General features: G+C 40.5%; 1 protein-coding gene across 1 annotated transcript in view; it reads right to left on the bottom strand.

Annotated features, from left to right (window-relative positions):
- SYNJ2 (synaptojanin 2) overlaps positions 1-24450 on the bottom strand; it is a 48958-nt gene that overhangs the window by 23307 nt on the left and 1201 nt on the right. Inside the window, exons 2-11 of the mRNA XM_009695944.1 lie at positions 22741-22966; positions 13506-13589; positions 11647-11708; positions 8713-8809; positions 5244-5416; positions 4752-4833; positions 4384-4533; positions 4121-4286; positions 2656-2847; positions 421-505 (exon numbers count right to left, since the gene is read on the bottom strand). Of these exons, the coding sequence (XP_009694246.1) occupies positions 421-505; positions 2656-2847; positions 4121-4286; positions 4384-4533; positions 4752-4833; positions 5244-5416; positions 8713-8809; positions 11647-11708; positions 13506-13589; positions 22741-22966 (1317 nt within the window). The remainder of the gene's footprint in view (positions 1-420; positions 506-2655; positions 2848-4120; positions 4287-4383; positions 4534-4751; positions 4834-5243; positions 5417-8712; positions 8810-11646; positions 11709-13505; positions 13590-22740; positions 22967-24450) is intronic.

Below are 24450 nucleotides of genomic sequence, written 5' to 3' on the forward strand. Positions count from 1 at the left end.
AAGCTCAGGCTTTGCCTTTAACTCTTTCTCTAGCCATAATTTTCACAAATACAACAAGCCACAGAGCCATTTTGTTCATTTTAGAATTCCCACATGAATGCCAATTATGTTTGTAGTCACTGAGCACATTTTTCCAACATCAGACAGGGGTTTAAGGACAAGCGTTAAATCAATGTCAACCATCAAAATTCTCCTCTGCCAACATAAAGACTTAAGAGACCTAAAAAACACAGTGTATTCTACTGTACAGAAGTTCACAGAGAAACAGCACTTTCAACACCACCCCAGTGCCATTCATTAATGGCAAACATATTCCAGCTATGATTACAAGCAACAGACTTCGAAGCAAGTTTTCTCTCACCATAAAAGAGAACAACTCTGGAGGCTTTTGTGGTTTGTTTGGTTTTTTTTTTTACCTACCTGGCATTCACAATATTCCCTGCACTTAATTCAACCATCTCTTCAAACCCCACTGCAAATATGTCAGGAGGGCAGTTCTCATCATCTGTTGGCAAGAGGGAAAAGTCATACAACAGTTACTATTTTGTTGTTTCTTCTAACAACTTGTATTCTAATTACTGTCAGAGATCTTTCCTGTAGTTCTATCTTATGTATCCCCTGCCAAGCCATACATATTCATAGCTCCTTTAATCTAATCTCACAAAACAACCCCTGCAGTTCCTCTGAAATTTTTTTCTGCTTTTCTCCCACCAGTTGGTCTCCATTTCTCTTGCAGGAAGCAGTTCAGAACAGAGCATTATAATGTGGCAATGTCAAGATGAGAAAATATTCAATGTTCTTTCTCCCTCACCCCACTCTTCACTAAAGCCACAACATCTCACTACCCACCATCTTTCACCTGCTTGTTACACTCACACTTTACCCAACGTGCTTTTCCTTTTCGACACTGATTCCTATATAACTGAACTTAGGATGTCACTTCCATCTCAATGCCTTTAGTAAATATATCTACTACTTTAAGGAAGCCTTCAAAGTCTCTTATCTTCTTTCTTCCTAGTCCTTCTTAGATCACCCACACTTAAGGTTAGGTTAGGTCACTCTAGAGCACAGTGACCCTCCCTTCCCTGGCCCAGGCCTGTGGATATAACCCTGGTAGAACACCAAAGATCAAATGCTGTCATGTAATAGTGTGAACCACATCTCTTGACCCATCAGGTCTGTCCATTGCCTAAAGGGATTTTTTTTTTTTTTTTTTAAATACTGTCATATGGCTAAGGTAACAGTAATCTTCATTCAACATGAAGACTGAAATAGTAGACAACCACAGGAACCTAAATCAGATCTGCCTCAGAAAATAAGAATGGAAAGAAAAGTAAAATATGTAGCAACTCTCTGTAGACACAAGTGTGAAACTAGCACATGACAGCAAGCCTCCTTTATTGGCTTAACACAGCAGGCACTGTCACATCTGTATTGCCCGTTAATACTTCTGGACATTTGTCTTCGAACACTTACCCAGTTGTGGAGGCACCGCACTGACATTACCACAAACACAGACATTTGCATGGTCATACCCTAGCTCTGCCCACTCACATAAGTCAGCTCTCTTCCAGAAGCTGCTTAGACCTATCATGTTATGGTTGACTGTACCAGATAGTCCTGCTCCTCCGGTTCTCTCAGGGGAAGGCCTGGCAAGGCTAGCACACAACAGGCTCTCAACAAATTTTAATATCATGGGCATAGTCATGTGCTAACATATCTAAACTGTTTCTGAAACAGACTGGACCGATCACCCACCCAAGCTGTGCAGAGTGCAGTGGTTTGCACCTAATCACATATCCATGCACTCCAGCACTAAGAGTTCAAACGAGACAACTTGTATAAGTAGCCAAGGATTTGAGGAATGAATACCTAAGCTTCAAGGTTAGGCACAGGACTACTCCTGTGATGCCTGCAGGAAGCTAAATGTTCCGCTGTAACAACGAAAGCACAGGTTTTGCCATAGTTTTGCAACCACTCAATTTTTAAATGACAGAACATTCACTTTTCATTTTCCTTAATAAAATCTGTAAATCAATTACAATACCTGACCTTGTTCTGTAAATAAGAAATTCAGCAGCCAATTTAAGCAAGCCACAAGCACAAGAGCCTTCCATACTGCTAAAAAAAAAAAAGGAAATTGCCTTCAACAAAATAAATCTTTTTGTCTGAAGGCTTTGATAGTAACATTTCCAAACTATCTCAGAGTCCAGATTGTACAGATGTTTAGCTCCAGATAAAGACCAAGGAGACATTCTGAGGGCACCTAAGCATGTAGCTCCTGCTCATAATGAAGAACAAAGAACAGAGATATGGAAGAAGAAAATGAAATATGGGATGCAGCATAGGCAGATACACCTCATGATGGAGTGAGAGAGACTTTGAATTCTGACCTGCTCCAGGTTCAAAACAGTCACATGGTATAGACTCAAGAGCTGCTCTGACTGTCAGGAGCCCTTCACACACCATTCCACTTCTGCAGGAAGGCAGCATGAGTCTACACGGAGCTGAATACACCCCTGAGAACTGACAGAAAATACCCTCCAAGATGCACCGCCTTTGAAAGGAACAGCTGCGCAAATCTTGTGTCCCAACTCACTCTCTCTAGAGATGCCAGCAAATAATTGCTTACACATTTTGACTGTGATGTCTTACCCTGAAATTCAGAAACTCCAGAGAGCTTGGGAGAATCCAGCAGCCAGTCTGTCAGCTCACTGGTACCGAGGATGTTGCTTCGAAACTGCTTCCCCCCATTCACGTTCCAGGTCCCCGTGGCAACACGAATACGCTTGAAGCTTGTGAATTCAAACTGACGCTCTGACATGGCCTCCAAAATACTTGGAGTTACTGACGGAAGAGGGGAGAGAGAAAGAGGGTGTGTAAAAGAAGAATGTGTTGTAAAAGGACAGAAAGTATACAGACAGCAGCAACACAGTCCCTGTGAAATAATGACATTACCCTAGCACAACAACACAGAGGCTCAGGAGTAACTCCAATGGCAATACCTACAAGATTACTGGGGCTGACATCAGCATTTTCTCTTCCAGAAACCAGGCACCCTTCGAAAGCTTGTGAAGGGCTGGTCACTCTCAGCACACTTGCACTTCTTCAAGTAATAAGCAAACAAATTATTTTTCATTCCTTAATCTTTTCAGTTTAGCCTACAGCAACGAAGCATGTCACAAGTCATGACAAACTGAAGCCCAAAGAAGTTTAGACTGTGGAGGGAAAGGTGGGGAGCAGCACAGAGTCTGACATCAGCCCAAATCTAGCACTGCTGTGGCTCTCTAGCCTGGTCAGAACTCCTCACAGGAAACTGCTATATTCACTTATTTTTGATGACTATAGAAAATTAGCAGTGTGGGTTTTTTGTATGAGCAACTGAGGTAACCTTAAACTACCTGATTTGCATTGGCAGCCAGGCATAGAGAAGCTATCTATATTTTCCTTCTGGTCAGCATCAGGGAACAGCCCCAGGATTGAAGTGGCGCTGAATGGTTCAAGTCTATCCTATTAAAATCTGATAGTTCTCTGGAGCAAACTGACCACCTGATACTGCTTGTGGGTGCAATTACCCTATATTTTGCACACAAGTATCTTCTTGGAGAGAGCTAAGTTGGCTTACCCTAGATGGGTGCAAATAAAATGTGTCTACGTTGTGGACTATTGGGGCCCTAGAGTAAAGCAGGGAAATGAACCAACATAACAACATAAACGTGCCTTTAAAGATCCATATGGCTAAAATCATGTGCCAACTGCAGGCCAAAAATAAAGAGATAAAAAGTCTGAGCTCAAGAGACTTCCTCAAGACAAACTCAGACAGGACCAGACTGCAAATATAACCCTAAAATTTTTCCCTCTGGTCCAACTCCTCTAAACTGTCAGAGGAAATCACCATCAAAGAGCAGACAAACATACTCAGAAGTCCAAAACAAAATATAAGAAATGAGCACAGCGGAATTAAAACACACAGAGTTGTGCTATGGTCGCTTTAAAGCAGTGTTCCAAACAATAGATTTGTGCAAAAGTAGCTTATTTATTGATTTTTTGAAAGGGGGGAATCGCTTGTATCTGACAGCCAAAACCAGACACAAAACCGAAGGATTTACTTGGGCCTCACCCAGAAGTGCAGTGTGGTCCATAAGCATCTTGCCTTTGTCGGCATATTCCTCACTGAAGAAGTCACCCATGAGCAGCAACTTGATGGCTTCCTGCTTTACTGCATCAAAGAAATTTGACTGAATGGTGCGAGACACAGAGCGGGCACCATCCTTGAGCTTCCCAACCTACATCAGACAGGAATCATCAGTGCAAGTGACGCTGAAGAGGAAATCCGACATCTTTCTTTACTTGTGAATAAACAGTTTTGCCATTTCTCTTTACCTTGTGCTTCCCCTCAAGGGCACGACTGCCAGTAAATACTCTGCTCAGATTATGACCGTTGAGAGTCCACATCACTTTGTAGGATTCCACAAAGCGCTCAATTATAGATCTAGAGTTCACCCCAAGGCTCTCTAATTGAGCAAGCAGGATCTGGATTAGGTGCAGAAGGAGAAAAAAACAACAACATTGTTCTTAAATGTTTTTTTTGCTTTTTATCCTCAGTTTAAGTATTCCAGCCAGGACCACTCTATCACAGAGCTGGCAAGACAGACTTGTATAACTGAGGCTTATGCCCTCTTTCCTGCCTTTCCCATAGAACAGACAATGTATGTAGTACAGGCATCCACAAAAGGTCCTCTGACACTCACCTCCAGTGCAATGAAGGACTGTACACTATTAGTACGATCCAGGCAGTCCAAACAATTCATTCGAAAAGTACCTGTCTGCAGACTTTGGTAACCAAACACAAGAGGAGGGAGGAAAAAAAAAAGTGTATTTTAAAATAACATCTAATCATGAGTTGATTGAACAAGATCATCAAATGTTCAGCCTGAATATACCCACCCACATTTTGATGGTGCAAGCACACTCTGCACAATGTATGCCATTAACATCTCTAATTAGTCGACTAGGTCTACAACACTGTACTAGCAAATCCATGCACTGGTAATTTTGCAGATTCCAAACAATGGAGATGCAGTTAAGCCAAATAATCTATTTAGTACCAAGACTATATTTTGTCTCAAAATCATATTTTAAGATGGTCATTTATGCTCATGGTCCAAACACAGCAAGAAACCTGGGAAGGCCAGCACAGGTGGTGCCTGGCTATGCTGGGACAGAGGGGCAGGGACACTCACCGTGGACTTACATTCTCGCCCTTTGTGAAGATTCCAAAGTCTTCCCAGTGCAACTTTAGCTGAGGCCTCAGCAAATTTTCCAGTTTCTCAGTTTTCCCACCTTTTGCAAATTGGTGGTAGTCAAAGTTTATCATGGGAGTGTCTGCCGCATGGGAAGAGGCCCATAGAAGTTTCTGTTTAGACAGAGAACGAAGGAAAACAAATCCTGCTCAGGCCACAATGTAAGGATTGATACCAGCATGCTTTTATCATTACTAAACTCTGACTGCTCATCATGTTTTTAATATTGAGAAGTTCATAGGGAATTTTGAAAGGCCAGACATGAAAAAAACAACTAAAGTTCCCTACTTGTTTTCTTTCCAAAAGTAAACTGGATTGTTAGACCCCAGTTTTTCTCCAACTGTAACTGCAAAGTATACAGCAGAATTGCTGCTGTCTGCACCGTGGCTCATGGCAGCCCTGCAGCAGTGGGCTGCTCCCTCTGTGCGTGAGGGTGTACCGCAACAGGGATGCTCTGGGCAGGCTCAGGACCGGGACCTTGATGGGAAGGGTGTCCACAGCTGCTTAAGGTAGAAAAACATAACACTGCATGTGTGTATTTTTTTAACCACTCCTGAGGTGCCAGGACACAGGAAAACATGGCTTTAAATTTAGGTAGAAGTTGCCTGGGGAGGAAGTAGGAAAGAAATGATGTCCCAGGAAACATACTATAAAATGTTTGTGGTAAACCACAAAAGTGAAAGAAGGCACAAATAGCCTTATTCTTTCATCTCCAATTTCCATGACCTCACATGCATTTCCATAATCATCACAAATTTCATCAAGGTATCTGTAATAGATACGACAATAATAGATCCTGCCACAAAAGCGAAAGAAGGCACAAATAGCCTCATTCTTTTATCCAATTTCCATGACCTCATATGCATTTCCATAATCATCACAAATTTCATCAAGGTATCTGTAATAGATACGACAATAATAGATCCTGCTCTCCACGACAAAGCCAGAGAGAACTGTTACATTAACTCCAACTACACAAGCCTTTGTCTATTCCTTTCCCTCCTGCACATTCTCATCCCAAGAGATGGATGCTTTTCTCCATCAAGACTGTGACACAAACTACAACAATTCTGATATTAAATTAAAAGTGTACATGCAGCAGTTACACCAGTATAATTGTATCAAGCAAGCCATTAAGCCTTCCTCGCAGAAACAAATTTAAAGGTGTTGCATGGTGTTTGGAGACATACGCGCAAAATCTATTTCATTACACTGTTACAAAAGCCAAAACACTTGATAGCCGCTTCTCTGTTGTTCACACCTCAACTTACAACTGTTGGCACTAGTAATGCACTTGAGGATGACATTTACCCACTGCCTCGGTGAAAATCATTGTCAGAGCATTGCTTTTACTGTAAACATAACTACATCTGTTACAGGGGATGCTTATGAGAGGAACAGTATTTGGCCCGGTAACAGCTGATTCAGGTAACAGCTGAAGGTAAGGTGGTTATTCACAATTTTTGCATAAGCAAATGGTAGCGGTGACATTCTGATCAAGGGAACCCAGCAGCAGTAATTATAAGAATATTTTGAACCAACTCTGATAAGAATTACTAAGATTGCAGCAAGAGTTGGGAGAAGAGGAAGGAATACAGGCAAAGGAAGATGGAGAAACGAAAGAAATAAACTAATGGCAGAAGAGGAGAAAAGTTTTCATTTCTAATCATTCCCCTATGAATTACTTTACTCTTAATTCAAGCCATTTAAAATCAAAGTAAAAATTATCTTCTTTCCAAACATCCATTTATTAAAACACAAAGGTAAAGAAAAGACCAAGACGTGGCTTTGAATGGGCACAAAACTTCAGTTTCCAGTGCTGTCGGTCTAAATTCTTTCAGCTCACAGAGTGCTCTCATAATTTATTTATTTTTTTAAACAGGGATAAAGTTTAACAATCTAAACAAAATAGATCTGTATTTAAATTAAATGAACAAATGCAAGGTCTCTATTCTAGAGATGTCCTGTTTCTGACTTAATTTCTAGTTGTATTATACTGGCCAGAATACGGTCTTCAAGAACACAAGAGTTTGATAAAATATCAGTATTGAATTCACAAGAAATGACAGATTTGGATCCCCAGAAGTTATGTGAGCATTTCAGAAGCAATCATCTCTTACCCTTAAATGTAAATGTTTTTTGCAAAATAAACTATAAAAACTCTTTTAAAGATAGAGAAACCAAGAGATTATAGGGGCTCAGCTATATCATGCAGAAATTCAGTAAGAAGCTGAAAACAGAAGCTAGGACCAAACTTCACTTCTGTACCTTCCTCATTGCCTTGCAAGCTTTAGTCATAATCACATTTTTTGGCCATATTCAGTACAGGGGGAGACTTTCGCTTTGCCTTTTTCCACTGGGGAAGCTGATAGTCCTCCTCAGCTCTTCTGGAGGAACAGGAAATGGTCAAATAGAAAAACCACCAAAAAACTCAAGACACTCCTTGCCTCGAATACATTATTCCAACAGAGAAGGAAACAAATCAGGAACTATTATTTGACTACAATTTTCCTTTTGCTCAGTTTCACACAGTAAACATTTGAACTCAGAACTGTTTTATCATTCTTTACCACTGATAAATACATAACACCTACTACAAGTGTGTACTTAAACTATTCTTTGTATTATTCTTAGGAAGATATACTCCAAAGTTATCTATGTTGGATTTCTAAAGCAACAGGCACTTAGGAGGTAGACTTCCATCAACCTCCAGCCAGATCCCAACAGCTACTGCGCTGCTGCAAATCCCACTCAGTGCCAATCTGCGGCTTCAAGTACACATTCGTTTTAAAAATCCAGCCATGAGACTACTGCACTAGAACTCAGCACAGCTTTAGTTCTACAATGCCTGACATCCTTGCTTTCAGGCATTAGTTGTGCCTAGGGACATTTAGGTGCCAGGAAAACCTCTCTCCATACACCAGAGTGTCATCTGCTGCTCAGGCAGCCAATTCCCATCACAAACAGTGCGAGATAGCTATTTCCCATTGCAATCAGAGCAAGACAGCTTGCTTACGCTCAGTGAGGCAGGGTCAGGCCGGGCCCCCAAGCAATTCTGACAATTCCATGAGGGATCTGACTACAAAGGTGACTACATACTACGACAAAGCTGACTACGAATCATTTTTGCAAACGTCAACTACTCTGAGGAGAATTTCGGCCATTTTTTTTAAAGTCTGATAAAACAGAATGTGCATAAATATGTGAAGTAAGCAGGAAGGCAGTGCTGGAAATTAAGCCATGAGACTATGAAGCACCGTTCTCCCAGTATGTAACATCTACTAAAGAGAGAACATTATTTCTTTACATAGACTATTCATCACTTACTGGGCCAGAACTGAAACACAAGAACATGGCAGCTCAGGGGAAATCAGCAGTTTAAAAAAAAACCAAAAATTATTGCTTTTACCTTAAAAGCTCTGTTGAGCACCTCCTCCCCTCCTCTGCTTCCCAACAGGTTAACGATCACTTGTTTTCCATACTGCTCTTTCAGAAGCATCATATGCCTACAGCAAAAGTAACCATAATAGGTACTAAACAAAAGCATGTTATGTTGCCTACTACCTTTTTCAAAATACAGCAGTAGAGATCACTGGTTGTTCCATCCAGCAGAAAGTTTCAGCCACAGCAGCTACAGACATCTTCCTCAGTTTCCTTGCAATCAATTATTAAAGCACAAATGGTGAAAGTATGCAATTAATGGACACAGTATTTTGTACTGAACTTAAAGAAAGAAGCATCTTAGGAAATGGGCCCCAGATTTTTTATGTCAATGTTAGCTTTGATATTGCTGTTTGTACGCTCCCACCTCTTGGTTGTCAACCTGGGAACTACATAGGAAAGACAAGAAGAGAGGAAAACAAATTACGCTTCAGCAGCAATTGCCCAGCATCTTGCAGGGCTGAGCCTACAAAGAGGCAGCAGCAGCAGCAACGGGGCCTAGGACTCCAGGGCCAAGGCCAGAGAGGCACAAACACATACGTCGTAGGCGACAGGGTTCAAACATCTCTGAGCTTCCGCAACATTGAGATATTCACTCTCAACTCAATTACATTAAGCAGGAAGGTTAGTAATCATAAGAACTGCTGCGCTGGATCAGACCAAAAGTCCTTTTAGCCGAGTGGCCTGGCCCAGATTCCTCAGGAAAAACACAAACTAGGAAAAGTATGAAGTGAGATGGGTTTTTTTGGTATATATTCCAATCTCTCAAAGCCTGACATTTAGGGACTCTCAAATCAAGAGCATTTAGCCCGATGCAGAGGCACCCATTCTCCCCTCAAATTTTTTTCAAGTTGGCTACAGGAGCTGTGCTGGCTCATCAAGAAACACTTAGATCTTAAAGCCATCTTCCATCACGTACTAACAACACTGCAGTAGTACTTAAAAGGAAGCTGGATAGAAATAGACAAGAAAAATAAAATAAACACACAAATGAAAATCTACTATATGCTGCAAAGCGACATGCAACAGCAAAGTGTCGGAAACACAGCAAGCACACATTTTCTGGTATTCACCTTTAAATCCTATAAGCAGAAATAAGCCACACAGAAAACCATGGAAGGGGAGAAAAGAAAGAAAAAGTTATCAGCATGGCCTTCAAGAAACACGGCTAAATATATTTTCTGGTGCGATTTATGTTCCTGATTCTGCAAGCAGTTCTCTATACACCAACTCTTTCCATACCCCTCTGATCCCAGCATCAAGATCCTACTTCTCCGCCAATGTTGGTTCCTTACAAGAAAACTGCTTGAGTACTGTAAGCAGAGCTCCCGAAGGATTTCTCATGGAAAGAGGATGAAAAAGATCCACTAACAACATGACCATTCACTTCCCACAGTGCCTTCTCAACACATTAACCTATCAGATGGTTAAAGGTAGCAGGCTAAATCTACTCTAACACTCTCAGAAAAGCTGTAGAAGGTTGTTACGTTTCAGTGCCTTTTTCCATTAAGCAGTCACTTATTCCTTGTCCATTTTCAAAGGACTGCCTTTTGCAGATCTGTAAGCAGAGAGATCCCTAACTTCATCTAACCTAAAGGCTTTACTGTGCACAAGAGAAAGAAGGAATAGCGCAAGTTCATCCTCGTGTTCATGTTTCTTACAAGAAAGCTATTCACCAGCTGCATCAGGGTCAGAGAGAAAGGATTCTCCTAGCTAAATGGTCTTATGGAGTTGTTCCTTGCTAAGGTACTCTCAATTTCTTGGGCAGCACAAGAGGATGCTGAATAAGTTATTGTTTTCTTCTTATAGAAACTACCTCTGCTGTGGAATGCAAGCCTCTAAGATGGAGCTTCAGGAACACTGCAGGGCAAGTTATCATGGCACCAGATGACCACAAGACCATCTGTCTCAAAGGTATTTCAATTCAGTAGGACTTAAGAGCCTTAAAAAGCTTGGAAAATGCAGGCTAAGATCCTTCAGAGCAGGGACCGCTATGGTGCATAGTCCCTTTAGATTCTAACCCCTGTTTGGGGTCTTCAGTGCTGCAAAACTATTAACAGTCACTAATGTCATGTTTGCTAACAGTTGCTGTAAAGGAAATCAAGGAATTAAGAGGCCTTACCCAAAATCAACACAAATGCTGATTTGCCTAAAACAAACCAAAACAGAAATTAATCACATGACCTGGCACTTACAACTTGAAAATTTCCCACAGGCCAAATTCTTCATGTCCTTTTCATGCAACGTTCCCACTGATATCCATGGGAGTTTGCCCTTAAAGGACAGCACTTCACAGTCAGATGTTCAAAGGAATCAAGTTAATGCATAGCTTTTTTTTTTACAGTTGCCAGCTGACAAGCAGAATCTTCACGGTTTAAAAAGATTTACAAGCCAGTCTTTGGGTAAAGTAGAAAAGCATCAGTACGGTAACATCATACAACACTGATGATAGAATAAGGCACTGTTATTTCCGTCCAGCAGTAAAACAATGAGGAGAAAAACAAATCCAGAATGGAGTGGAAGCAGTGTTTATTTTTTAATTACCTAGGTTACAGTGCTAAAGAACACATGTTCTGCGTACCTTAAGGGTAAATTCACATTTGTTGGCTCACAAAGGGTTACACAGACCTTCCTTCTGCATATCACTCAGTATTTCTTAGCTTTTACAGAAACAAGCCAAGAGACCAAATTAAGTCAATTACCAGTGGAAACAGAAAGGAAAATGCACAAAAATAAGTGAATAAATTCAGTAAACCCACTTAATCTGCAACACGTGGAAGATTGCCTACATCGTCAGAGAGATGTTTCACATCTCTCAGGATTTACTAGGAAGGCATAAAGTTGTGGAATCTTGGTTAAATGCCAGGTGGCTCTGTTATTGACAAAGTGGAATGAAGCTTACCTGTCAAAGGCAGGAGCATTAGCTTCCAGACCTCTGTTAAGCCTTAGACGATGGGAACCCACCTAAAATGAAATATTGGAAGGAAAAGAAAGAGAGAAATAACTCCTTAAACCGCTAGAGTCCTAAATCACTAGATGTCTCCCTTTTTCCTTCAGAGAAAAACATCTCTTTAACAGCACTAGACACCTCTAACAGACTCCACACACCCCCACACATAATACCCTTAATACAAAAGCCACAGCTTTTATTAGACAACAACATTTACAGTTACAAGTGAAAACACAATTATCATTAAGCAAAGGGATACCTACACATCTTTTTATGGCCAAACAAATCACATCCCTTTGCCAGCTTCCTCTAGCAAATATCCCACACTGCCTCACACGAGCATGTTGTGTGCCCAGCATTCTTCCTGCCCTTCCCTCGGCAGAAAAGGTTGCAGTTACGCCAGTTCGGTGGGTTGTGTGTCCTGAGTTCTTTCATCTTTCATTATTTACAGAAACTAAAAAGCATCAGAACAGTCCTTTGAAAACATGAAGGATGAAATCCTGTGCCATCAATCTAACAGGGCTTTTAATGTGGATGTCAACAACAGTAGCCTCAAGCTCCTTTTGAATGCTAGCTACTGTTATTACAGTATGCAGAGGGTTTATTTCCTCCCGAAAAGCTACACTGCTAATTATTTATAGGATCATGCACCATTTCCTGTACTTCATCATCTTCCTCTGTTTTTCATGGGGTTGGTTTCTGAAATTCTTTCTGACACCAGTGCCAGCACACTCACATCCAAGAAATGAGAGTTATGAGTATTCACCAGGCTGCATAACCTAACCCAGATCAGGCAAAAAAGCAGACTGTGTCCCTACTAAAAAGTTGAAAGATGTTATCCACTAGCCAAAAATACTTGTGGAAAAACTCTACGGCTTCATAACATATGGAACAACAATGCTGAATGCAGCTACAGCATGGGCAGGATGCGTGCACAACCATCCGGGCAGACCTGCTTTATAAAAAGAAGCAAGAATTGCACTGGATGGTGCTAACAGACAACAACACAGATCCTTTAGTCATCTTTCTCTTGCACTAAATCCAGAAGTTCTGAATTGTACCTAGGTGCTAGATTTAACGATAAAAAAGTATCAAATAACATTCGAAATATCTAAATAACCAGTTATATTATGTATTCCCTCTACTAACATATACGCATATATGTGCATATTCATTCCAGTTGCTTATCACTCTGTTCAGAGAATGCAAAGAGTGCCAGGATGATTCTTATTTGAGCTTGTAACTGTCGATAAACTGTAAGTCGCAGAACATATGTAACCTGCTAGGCTTGACACAATAATCTCCTGATGAAACCCTACATCTCTGCCTTGCAGAAGATCAGATTAGATCATCATCACCCTTTAGGCTGAAATCTAGCAAACACACCATCCAGACATTATACTTTGTTTCAAGGTAATGGGCCTCCATAGAACTCCTGGTATCCCTAGATACTCCAGATTTATTGTGGAGGTCAATATCGTCAAGCCAACTAGGCATTTTGGAAGGAAAGGTTATTCCAAATCAAATTGAAAACATTATAAACATACTGCTGTAAGTTTCAGCTTAGGACACGAGGACAGAGTTCCTTACAAATAGTTCCCTGTAGAGGCACATGAACACATTAAAATGTTAAACTATAGCCATTTGCAAACATGCAAAATTTCCTACAAGGTAAACCTAAAATGAAAGAGCTCAGCATTTTCACAGAATGAGCTTTGCAGCTCATTTAAAAAACAATTAAATTTTATATAAGTTCTAAATTATAAGTAGCAAAAGAGATAATAAGGTAGGGTTTTTGATTATTTGTTTACCTGAAGCCCTGGTTGCTCCCAAAACAGTGGAACAGAACCTCTGATCTGCACAAAGGAAGAGACGTCATCATCCAAGTAAATTGTCTGCAAAAACAAAATAAAAGGAAGGAGTTCTGCAGTTAGATCTATCAGTCTGTGACCTCTTCATCAGGCGACAGCTTAAGACACTGAACTCAAAGGGTAAAAAAAGTAAACCATGTATCTCACTGTATCCACTTACTGCTCAGCCAATTTTCCATAGTCTCACAAGCAGTGGAACAAAGCACAACGTCTTCGCTTTTCTGTCATCACAGCAGATTCAATTCACTACTCATGAGAAGAGAAAATTTAAAGCACCGCCACTGGCAAGAAGGAAGGTATCTTTCATCCACAATGAAGATGGATCTGATCTACTGGTGGAGACACTCAGAAGGACCAGCCATATACTCTCCCTTTATCTCTCTCACAAAATTTAACTGTGCAAAATGTCATTGCTCCTTGTGACCGATGACGGGTAATGTCAGGTGTGGGATAAGCTTATCTCTTGCTTTATTTACTATTTCTTATTTCACTGCGTGTTGTGCCTTGTCAGTGTCCAAATAAATCTCAGTGAAACCACTCCCATACTGAGATACAGTGAACAGCACGTGATTTCTTTCTTTTCCAGAAGGCTTACAGCGAGAGGCTCCAAACTCCCCATTTCCTTCCCTAACCAGACCTCAAATTCTCCCTTAGTATTTGTTCTTATGATCACTGCTAAAAAGCTGATTTTGAATCAAATCTACGTGATGTACAAAGATTTCCCCCTTTGCCCTTCCCCTCCACCAGCCCCCAGGGAAACCGTTACATGATATATTAACCTCGCACAAAAGGTACTATCTTCAGATTCAACATGACCACAGAGCAACTGTGCAAAGCCCGGTTTGCTCCCCTGGCCTATACTTAGCAGTGGAATCCTGGCTGTTTTCCACAGGGGATACACGATACATATGATACACATCTCCGTTATCTCATGCATGACAATGAGTCTTCTGCAGCCCTGCGGAGGAACGGTATCCAGCTCATCCAGGTAGCTGCTTCTCTAACTGCATCGTATCATTTAGCACAACTGCTGCCAGCTGGCTAGTAGCTCCCAAAATAGAAAAGAACATGAAAATGGGTTACTCTACAGCTTTCATGTGGTTTGTGCTTTTGGATTTGCCACTAGATGTGCTGGCTGGGTGGCTCAGGGGAAGTGCCTTCGTTTACCTTGACCTCTCATCTTTATAATCACTACCAATGTACAATTTTTAGAGCTACACATGTGAAAAGAAGAGGTATAGCTACACCAGAGAGGTGGATATTTAAATATTCAGTCACCAATTTTATCTAACTAATCTTTACAATATTTTTGCAGAGTTAACTTACAACTATCCCCATTTCACCAAGACGAAAGATTGAAGTGGCTTCATCAGGGACACAATGTTAGCATTAGAATAATGACTAGTCCAGACATAGTGCAAAACTGTATGTTTTGATGCTTTTCAGTCTCACAGCAATGAATCGGGAACCCTTCTCTGTTGCATCGCATCCTAGCACACCCCCCTGCAAGAGAGGGGGTTGCTCAGAGAAGCTTTTTCATGAGGGATGCCTCACAGTTTGAGTAATGTGGCTCTAAAACATGCTCTCCCAGGAAAGTTTTCTAAACCTTGCTGGTACCTGAGTGCAGGAGCTAATTACCATGGCAACATACTGCAACTTTCCTTTGCATTTCCCTGCTCAGAAGTTTGTCCTGCAGTTGGATGACAGGAGGAGTGAGCAGGCCCACCTTCTTCCTCTTTATCACATCTTCCCTGAGACAGGTTGTACCAAGATGAGTCAGGGACTTCTAGACACCGAATCATCTTTTCACTCACAGTCATGGACACAGAGGAGCTAATTCTAAGGAAAAGCAAATTTGTATAGCTCCACCGACAGCCCCAGCATTATCCTGACTCATACTAAATGAGCATCAGGTGCAAAAAAGAGTCAGGACTGGCTCTCTTTAAAATACGACAGCAATCATCACCTTAGCAATGAATGAGTCAAAATGAAACACCTAATGATGATGAATACAGACAAAGCTTTATATGAAGTACAATTTGGTCACTCAGCTTGCTACAGAGGATCAGTTTTATTTGCAGTCTTTTGGAACGTCCTTGTTTCTATAACTATCGACAGCTCAAGTATCTCTTCAGTCACCTCTTTTAGAAGTTCCAGCTGCAAATTCTCTAGACCCATAGATTAAAAGATAATAATTCTAATTTTAACACCTGCAGTTTAATAACATCCTGAGCTACAGCTTAAATGGAAAGTATTTCATGAGTTACAGACCATGAATACATAACCTGCCTTCTTTATGCCAAATACAGAAGAAAAATACTGACCAAACGTTTCTGCCTTTCTGCATTAAGAGATGCTCGTATTTCCACTTATCAGTGCTTCAACATCATAAGAGTTAATAGATGTTTGTTACTACTATCACTCACATTTTCTATTCACTGGTTTTCACCCATTACCTCTTCTGACTGTTTTTTTGCTCTATTAAGCTTTCCATTTGGAGAACTGAACAACAACAATAAAAATTCAAACTATTTGGGGATCTAAACATCTGTGATCTAAACAGGATGCACACACCCTGATGTGAAGGGCTGGGGGGTCCTCTGTCAGAGTGAGGTTGAATACAGAACTCCCCTATGATGATAGGGCATTTTAAAGAAACTGACATTTTTACGCACATTGCCATGCAGCTTTTAGAAATTCAGATGAGGTTTTTGAACTGGAAGCATGGCCTCTCCAACATAGTTATTCACAAGAAAGTTCTCCACATTAGCACATCTTTTTTTTCTTTCCACTTACAGGGTTCATCATGCTGTTCTCTGGAGCAATTCTGTGGTCTTTCACAATTCTCTCACCTCATTCTCATGACCCAGATGAATCCAAAATTATTTTCTTCCAAGCTGCCAGTGAGTTGGAAAAAGACCTAGTATTTTTTAACGAGAGACTCATTAAAATTACTTTTCTGCCAGTCATTCCTTCCTAAACAGACTGTAACCATTTCATTAAGCATTACAGCTGTGCAAATCTTCCCTGAATTTCAGCAATACCCACTATCCTTCATTCACCACTCCAAGGAACATGACCCCTGATCTTGACATTGCCTTCCACTCTGTATGCCCCTTGACCTTACAATAACAGTGGCAACAGCCTTCCTACCAGCAGGCTTGTTAAGCGAGCAGGTTGAAAGACTGAGACTAAGACGACTTTCTAGTTCAGGAATGGACATAATCTTAACACCCATATAGACCATAAGAATCTCCATTTGTTAAAATCTTAAATAAGCACTGAAAATACATCCAGGTTAAAGTACACTCATAAATAAAAGATTCCAACTTCATTGCTTATGCAGTTCCAGTATTTATGCATGGATAAATACAGAATTTCTTTTCTCATATTCTTCCAAGCCTTGATCATTTTTTGTTCACAACGTCATGTTTTCCACAAGTACGTATCTGTTCCACTTTTTTATCATTGTAGTTTTGACTTTATTATCCTGTCCTCTAGCAGATCCATTTCTCTTATTCTAAGGTACCACCCAAAAGATGAACAGTTCTTTAAGAAAAGAAACTTAAAGAAAAATAAACAGCACTTTATTTCCAGAATTTTCCTGTCCTCTGTTTTCCTTAACTCACAGACAAGAAATACATCCAAGAAGATCACACCAGTTTTCCTCTAAAAGTTCGACAACAATCAGTTACATTTTGGACAACACTTTGTCATTACGGTTGCTACATACTGCTAAATCTCTTATCTTTGAGCTTCATAAAACTATTGTGGAGTCTTATCTTTTGTCTTAGACTTGAAATGACAGCAAGTTGTTGCCTACTTGCCCCAGAGACAACGTTCATTCCAATCAAATCCTCAAAACACCTGAGGACTACTTCATTAATCTCCAAGGGTCTGGCCCATAGAACAATCCAATCGAGTTAGCTGGATGGATTTTCAGACATGTTTCCTGCAGTTTCCCATCTGACAACACAGTAGCAACTGGACACTTGACCCATGTGGAGGATCTCTTTGCCCTGATAACAGATTGCTTGCCCTCTGACCTCTGATGTTAGAATTTGCCATGTTTTTCTTTCAACTTCTGTTGTCTTAGACTTTTTTGTCGTCTCTTTCTCCAGCTCCAGGATCAAGAGTGATAGTGCTGACAGTTTAAGAGGAGGTTTCTCAGTCTCTGTTCTGTTGCATAGGGCCAGACCTTGTCCCTGTGATCCACAGACCTTCCCTGGTACCACAAGCTTCGTGCACAGATACTGCTAGTAAGCTTCTCAGCAAGAAGCAAACATCTACGTCAACCAGCTGGTGTTCTAATCCCAGAATGCTGTGCCCATTCATCACATGGAATAATTTATTCACTGATCTCCATCACTCAGCTTCATTAGAAGGAAATAATTAACCAGTCACAACTTCAAATGGCAAAATTCATTACAGACTCAACGAGCGCACAGAGACACAGTCCATGATGAAATGGATACTCACATGGCTTGGTCTGGGATCCCCAGCTCTGCCACACAACCCACAAAAAGCATGGATAACAGATGGCTTAAACATACCTCTCCATGAGTCCTTTTAGCTCAGACCACAGGATCCAAGGATATACTTGCCAAAATAATCCTTTTTGCCCCGCCTGGGGCCATACTAAAACTTGATCCAGAAAATAAATTAACCACATGATTGCATCTATTCCTCTCCTGGAGAGCTATCCAACATGGTCTAGGAGTTATTGTGAAACAGCGATCATTTCTCTTAATCCATGCCTGACATTTTTTTATTAAACTGGAAGAAAGGGAAAATTAATCCAAATTCATGGCATTTCCTTTTAATGCCTCTCAAGGTTTCAATTTTCTTTATTGAACAGTTCTATGAAGGGGAAAACAGCTGAAACTATTCATTTATCTTTGGTAAATTAGGGTTGTTCTCTGTAAGTCAACACTAAGATATCAAGAGTTTAGCACGACTCTTTTTAGGATAACTGGGGGAGGAGCTGAAATGTAAAGAGTGACAGGCACACAAACTAAATGAAGAAAGCATGCTTGTTTCTCAACGCTATCAGCAGAAAAGAATTAAGAGAATGTGATACAGCCTCAACTTTAAGGGATTGCTAGGGGAGGAAGAAAGAGTAAAGGGAAACATTTAAGATGGGAAACAGAGACTGATTTTAAAACTACTTGAGGACTAACTGCAACACTGCAAGTAGAAATGGCTACCATCCCATTACAAAATACCGGAAGCAAATCTGGAAGTACATGTTAGAGGGATTTCAAAAAAGCCCTCTTCTCTCTTCCCTTCATATTTTGTTTTTCCTTAAGTGTTCCCTGCCATTTTTTCTTTCTTCTTTTTTCTTTGTAAAGATGCAAGCCAAATGATCAAATATCTGAAAGATCTACTAGTAGCTTCTTTTTCTTTTTTGAAAAGCAAAAGTGAAGTGAGATATTTAACTTTTTCCCCCTTCTTCTCAAACACTGTGAGTCACAGCAGTTAAGTGAGCCCACAAAAAAATGACTCATTGCAGAGCTAAAATGCCACAGGGCTAAGTCAGTGGGAGACAAAAGCATACCATCTATGCATAAAAGAGCTGCCTGGAGATAAGACTAATTGTTTCTCCCTCTTCTAAAACCAGAAAAATGTTAGAAGTCCTGGCTTTTCAGGATCCTAGGGTGCTATTTATCCAAGAAAGCACAGAGCCAGCATACCATTATACTGTACAGGCTGCAGCAAATGGAAACAAAATGTTATTCAGCCAAGATATTACCTCATGGGCGATTAGTCAGTAGTCTACTATGAAAGTAGGAGAGAGTTTATTCTAGGACTCTTCCTTCCTAATGGTAAGTGGATGCCAGCTTGAACTGGATCTCAGGCATCTCAGTTGTTAGCCCAACTGTACTTTCTTAGGACATGCAGCTTGGTAAAACTAGTGTTTATCACCATTAGCAACAGCAACCTTCTTTTCTCCTTTGAAAACAAAAACCAAACAAAACAACATAATCCTTTAAAATTGCAAACCCTCATTATAATTTTCAACCTACTCAAGCCTTTCACCCTATAACCATTTTACTCTTACTCTTTTGCTTACCCAACTGCAAAACACTCAAAAGCCTCCATTCCTCCCACTTCATGGCAGCCCCTGGCCCAACGGGAACAAAGCACAGCAGTCCCCGCGAAGAGCCTGACCCAGCCCCAGCTAAGCGAAGCATTAGCAACCAAGCACTGTTTTGCCACTCACCAGGAGCCAATCCTCAGGTTTTCTTCTGGGACACAAAGGCCATCTTATTTTTCATGCTAATCATTTGCAACATAATGTAGTCCAGGAATAGAATTAAATAGAATGAGTTACTCCTGTAGTTACAACTACTGAGCAGGATAGCAGAAGTATTTCCCGTAATCAGACAACTCCTAAGTGCAGTGCCACAAACGTGAGACTGATCTGAAAGCTGACAACCCTAACAATTTCATTCCTCTGCATTTCAGCATGAGAATATTCTTCAAATCCTAAGTAATGTATTTTGCACTAATGCTCATGAGAAGTCACTCAACTAAAATAGGGGACTGTACCAAGTTATTACTTAAAATGGCATATGTCCCTTCTTCTGTTCCCAAGTTCCAGGGGAAAATTCCACTTTTCGGTGAGCAGACCTGTCTGCATCTCCCAAAGCACTGACAGACTTTCTAGAAAGATGTAGATGCTGCAGGACTTGACTTGTAGTTGCTTTGGAGCAGAGGCACAAAAGAGAATTATTAGCAGAGAATTTGGAGGCTGACATTAGAGACCCAAGCACTGCAGGGGAAGGATCTAGTATCCAACAAGCAGAATTCGTGGAAGCCTGAACACTAAGTGGAAAGCTGCCAGGCCAGCCTACTGAAAATGCAGGCAAACCAGGAAAAGGAGAGACATGAGCAAAAAGCCATCCCCGATAAGAGCTCTGACCACTGGGCAGAAAGTCCCACGTGTAACATTGTGCATGCTTTGAGCATGTCCTGGGGATCAAACCTCACCAGCAGATTGGGGAATACCAGTCTGCAACTTCTCCAGGCATTCTGCTGAGCAACGCAGCACTATGTCTAAGGTAGCTCGACATGTGTCCTTAGGCAGAACCAGGTGAAGAGGTTAAAGCTGCACCAACAAGGCAACATCTCAGAGGAAATTGTGAAAGTACCCAAACATTGCTGGATTTTGGACAAACAGGTGCCTGAAGACACACCTGCCTCATGCAGTGGGATAACGAAAAGGACAGTACTGAGCATGAGCCGCGACGCTTATGCAATGCCATGAGGAAATAAGAGAAATACTAGTGCTAAAGTATGGTCATTTTTGAAGGGGGATGCCACCCTCAGCAGTCAGGCACAGTCCTACAGCGACACAGCTATAACTCTTCTGGAATGAGTAATGACACAGCTAGCTTAAGTATCTCTATGCTACACTCACTGTATCATGTGGAGATGTCTCACTAGCCTCCCCTTATGAGCATCACATAAGCAATCTGCTGCCATTGTAGGCGTACCTACATATATAGACACATACAGACATATATAAAAACAATGTATGCTACATACACAGTTTTGTAGATCTGCCCAGAAGACACTGAAAACAACCAAATTTTAGGAGCAGATCCTTGTCCTTTGATGAAGACTACTACCAGCCATTTATCTGTTCTGCTTAGAGACATCTATTCCTGTATGATGAGTCTGACTGCTAGTAATTACTACTTCTACTCAAAAAGGAAAAGGTGATTAGACTTGAATAATAAAGCACTCATTTCAGCTGACACAGAAAATTTCAGATTCTTCAGGGTCCACTGCTTTTTATTCACTTTCAAGGTAGTAAGCCAAACCATGCATAATAAAACCAACTGACTCTGTTATTTTGTTTGGCTGTGTCAATCAAGAGAGCAGGCTGAATGTATTTCTCCCATATATTTTGTCTCAGCATCAGCTAGAAATAAGGTCTTTACCAGGTATGTATAAAACCCGTGTCACACCACCTCTCACTGGAGAGAATCCCCCACAAAGCAAAGGGGAATATAAAGCAAAGTCTCTTCCAAAATGAGTTGCACTGGAATTTGCCTGACTCTGAGAAGATGGTGGGTTCTGTCTGTTTCCTTTACTGGCCAAAGATGATTTCACTCCTAGCAAACACAGCTCCTTTGCTGGGCAGCTTCCTCTTAACTAAAATGATATATTTGAGTGCTGAGAGTTTTTCTTCACCATAGCACAGCACACACTACCTACCTTCTATAAATGTCGTCCTCGTTGGTCTGTGAAAGTCCTGTGAGGCAGGAAGTTAATAATCACCCTTGTTTTATAGCTGAAAAACTTACTGTACAAAGAAGGGATGGCTTCAATCCAATAAGGCAGACAGGAGTAACTTGAAACATGAATATTTATGATCGTAACATTTTATATGATTCTAAGTGACTTCCTTAGAGCCAAAAGCAAATCTTAGCTCTAGTCTTTGCTGAAAATCACCCCCAGTATCCCTAATCAAATTCTGTTACGCTACCGTAGACATGGTTATGTCACTGTAGTGCAAGGGACTTTCAATGGCTAGCCCAGCAAACCTGGTGGTATGGACTAACAGAGATACTTAAAATGAATGAGAGAGAAAGGGAGTGTAGAGACCATTACTTTATAGAAAATCTTTCAAACTAGTTCTCCAACATTCTATAGCACGATAAATTTTAGAAAAACTGTACTTTAAAATGTACGCAGAATGTATAAAAGTGTGACATTTATTCTGGAATAGATCTGAAAACATTCTTTTGTTTAATACGTGGGCCTCACGACTGATAATACTGATAATTCTAAGCTCGTTTTGTGCAATTGAGAAACTTATTGTTACACATGTTGATTTTGCATGAATTAACACACAGAGCTCTCTGAATGGTTTAAAAACCCGTATCTATATTTCATTACGATATCAAATGGCCAGACTTTCACATTCAGGAAAAAAATCAAAAGTATTAGCGAAAATTGTGTGCGTGGAAAAGTCAGAAACACAGAAAAGGAACAGATTGCAAAGAAATGCTTAATGGGCAAGAACAAATAGATCTGTCATGCTATAATTTAAATATTCTTGGAAAAAACACTTGCTGAACTCCTTTAATACTTGTTGGAAATTCTAGCCCAATTAAACTTGAGTGGACTGAATTATTCAAAGCTATTGGATACATCCCCTTACCTGCTCTGTCTCGACGAAGTTAGACACGTGTCCATCATCATTGACCCCTCGAATGTGAAAGCGGACACCAGCTCGCTCACAGCTGATGCGAGAGATGAGGCAGGCTTTCGCCTTCTTGTGCGAAACATAAACAGTGCGAATGTCCACGACACCACAGATCACTTTCAGTAACCAGTCAGAGCAGTTCACCTGGTAGTGTTTGAATGGCACATGCAACAGCTGGTTCCTGAAAGATTCAACAACACACAGAAACATTACTGCATAAAATAGGCATGGGTGCCACCCCACAACAATCATGAATTTAAGCAATTAATGCTTTGTGACGCCTTTTCTGTTGTACCTTTACTTTATGCAAAAAACTAGGAAGTATCAGGAAGAAATCCTTGTGAACTTCTACAGTGAACAGAACACGGTAAATTTTAATAGCACAGCTACCACCAAAGGTGCTGTCTTGTATCTTGTACCTCTGTCTTATAAACTCAGGTGCAAATGTCACCTCTTTCAGCTCCAGAAATACATTTATATTTAGTAATGTTTTCCATAAATTACAGTGCTATCAAGCTAATTACTTTTTGAACAGTACTGCCCAGACCTTAGCATGCACTACAGGATGAAAAGCCATTTTAAAAGCCACCAGGATCTTCAGGAAAATTTTAGCAAGCAGAAACTAGACCCATAAATCAATGGAAATATTGCAAAAAAGTGCTACTAAAATTAAGAGGAATGTCTGTTTTAACCTTCAACTTATATTAAGATCAACAACCCAAGAAACCTATCATGCCTGGCTAACAGTGATGCTAGTCTCTTCTATTATGATGGTTTTCCTCATCTCATTTTTCAAAATGTGCCTTTAGTCACAAATGAGGGCCAAGAAAACCCTTTTTATGATCATTTATTGCTCAACAGCAACTCTCTACAAGCGTAATTACAGCTAGTGAGACCCCTGAAGAATTGCTCTTCTAGAATACAGCATTTCTCTGACAAAGGTGCAAGTCATTCTTATATTTTTAAACTAAATATGTAACCGAAAAAGCAGCTCTACAACAATTTTTGGCATCTCTTCCACTCCTCCTCCTAGCTCTACTCACAGAGGAAGTCCTCACTCAGACAAATTCCAGTAGAATTTTTCTGTTGTTGCAGTTCATTTAACAGGCAGTTTGTGTTACATATAACTAAGGTCATCTGACACTTTTCATCATGTAACTATTTATCCCATGGTTTACTTTTCTCACGAATCTATTGTTTGCTCTGAAATTTCCCGTACCACATAATTGCCTCAAGATAAATTTTCTTTGGAACATCTTTTTGCCCTAAATGTAATGTTGTCACCATTCATCCCTGTTCTACAACATATAGGAGAATGGAACCTCTTTAGGGGCTAATTCTAGATTAGCCGGAAGCAGCAAAGAAGTTCAAATACTTATATTCCAAGAAGAAAAGTTTCAAAAGACAGTACCGGTAAAAAGAGTTGCTTTAAAGGCTGTTTCTTTATTAAGGGATACTGCCACCATAGGAGTTTCATCACTGGAACACAGCTCATTTGTGCGATGTGTCTGACTTGACATGCTTGGTGGGCTTTTTGAGAGGGATGCATAATTAGCACAGTTGAAAGTTTTATGTATCTCTCTTCTGAGTTAAGTTCAAAACACTAGATCTTACCAGTCAAAATCACATCATAGCTAGAAAGATTATTTAGCCTGAATGAACCGC

This window comes from Cariama cristata, unplaced genomic scaffold (assembly GCF_000690535.1).
Source record: "Cariama cristata isolate BGI_N322 unplaced genomic scaffold, ASM69053v1 scaffold7152, whole genome shotgun sequence".
In the NCBI taxonomy this organism is placed as follows: Eukaryota; Metazoa; Chordata; class Aves; order Cariamiformes; family Cariamidae; genus Cariama; species Cariama cristata.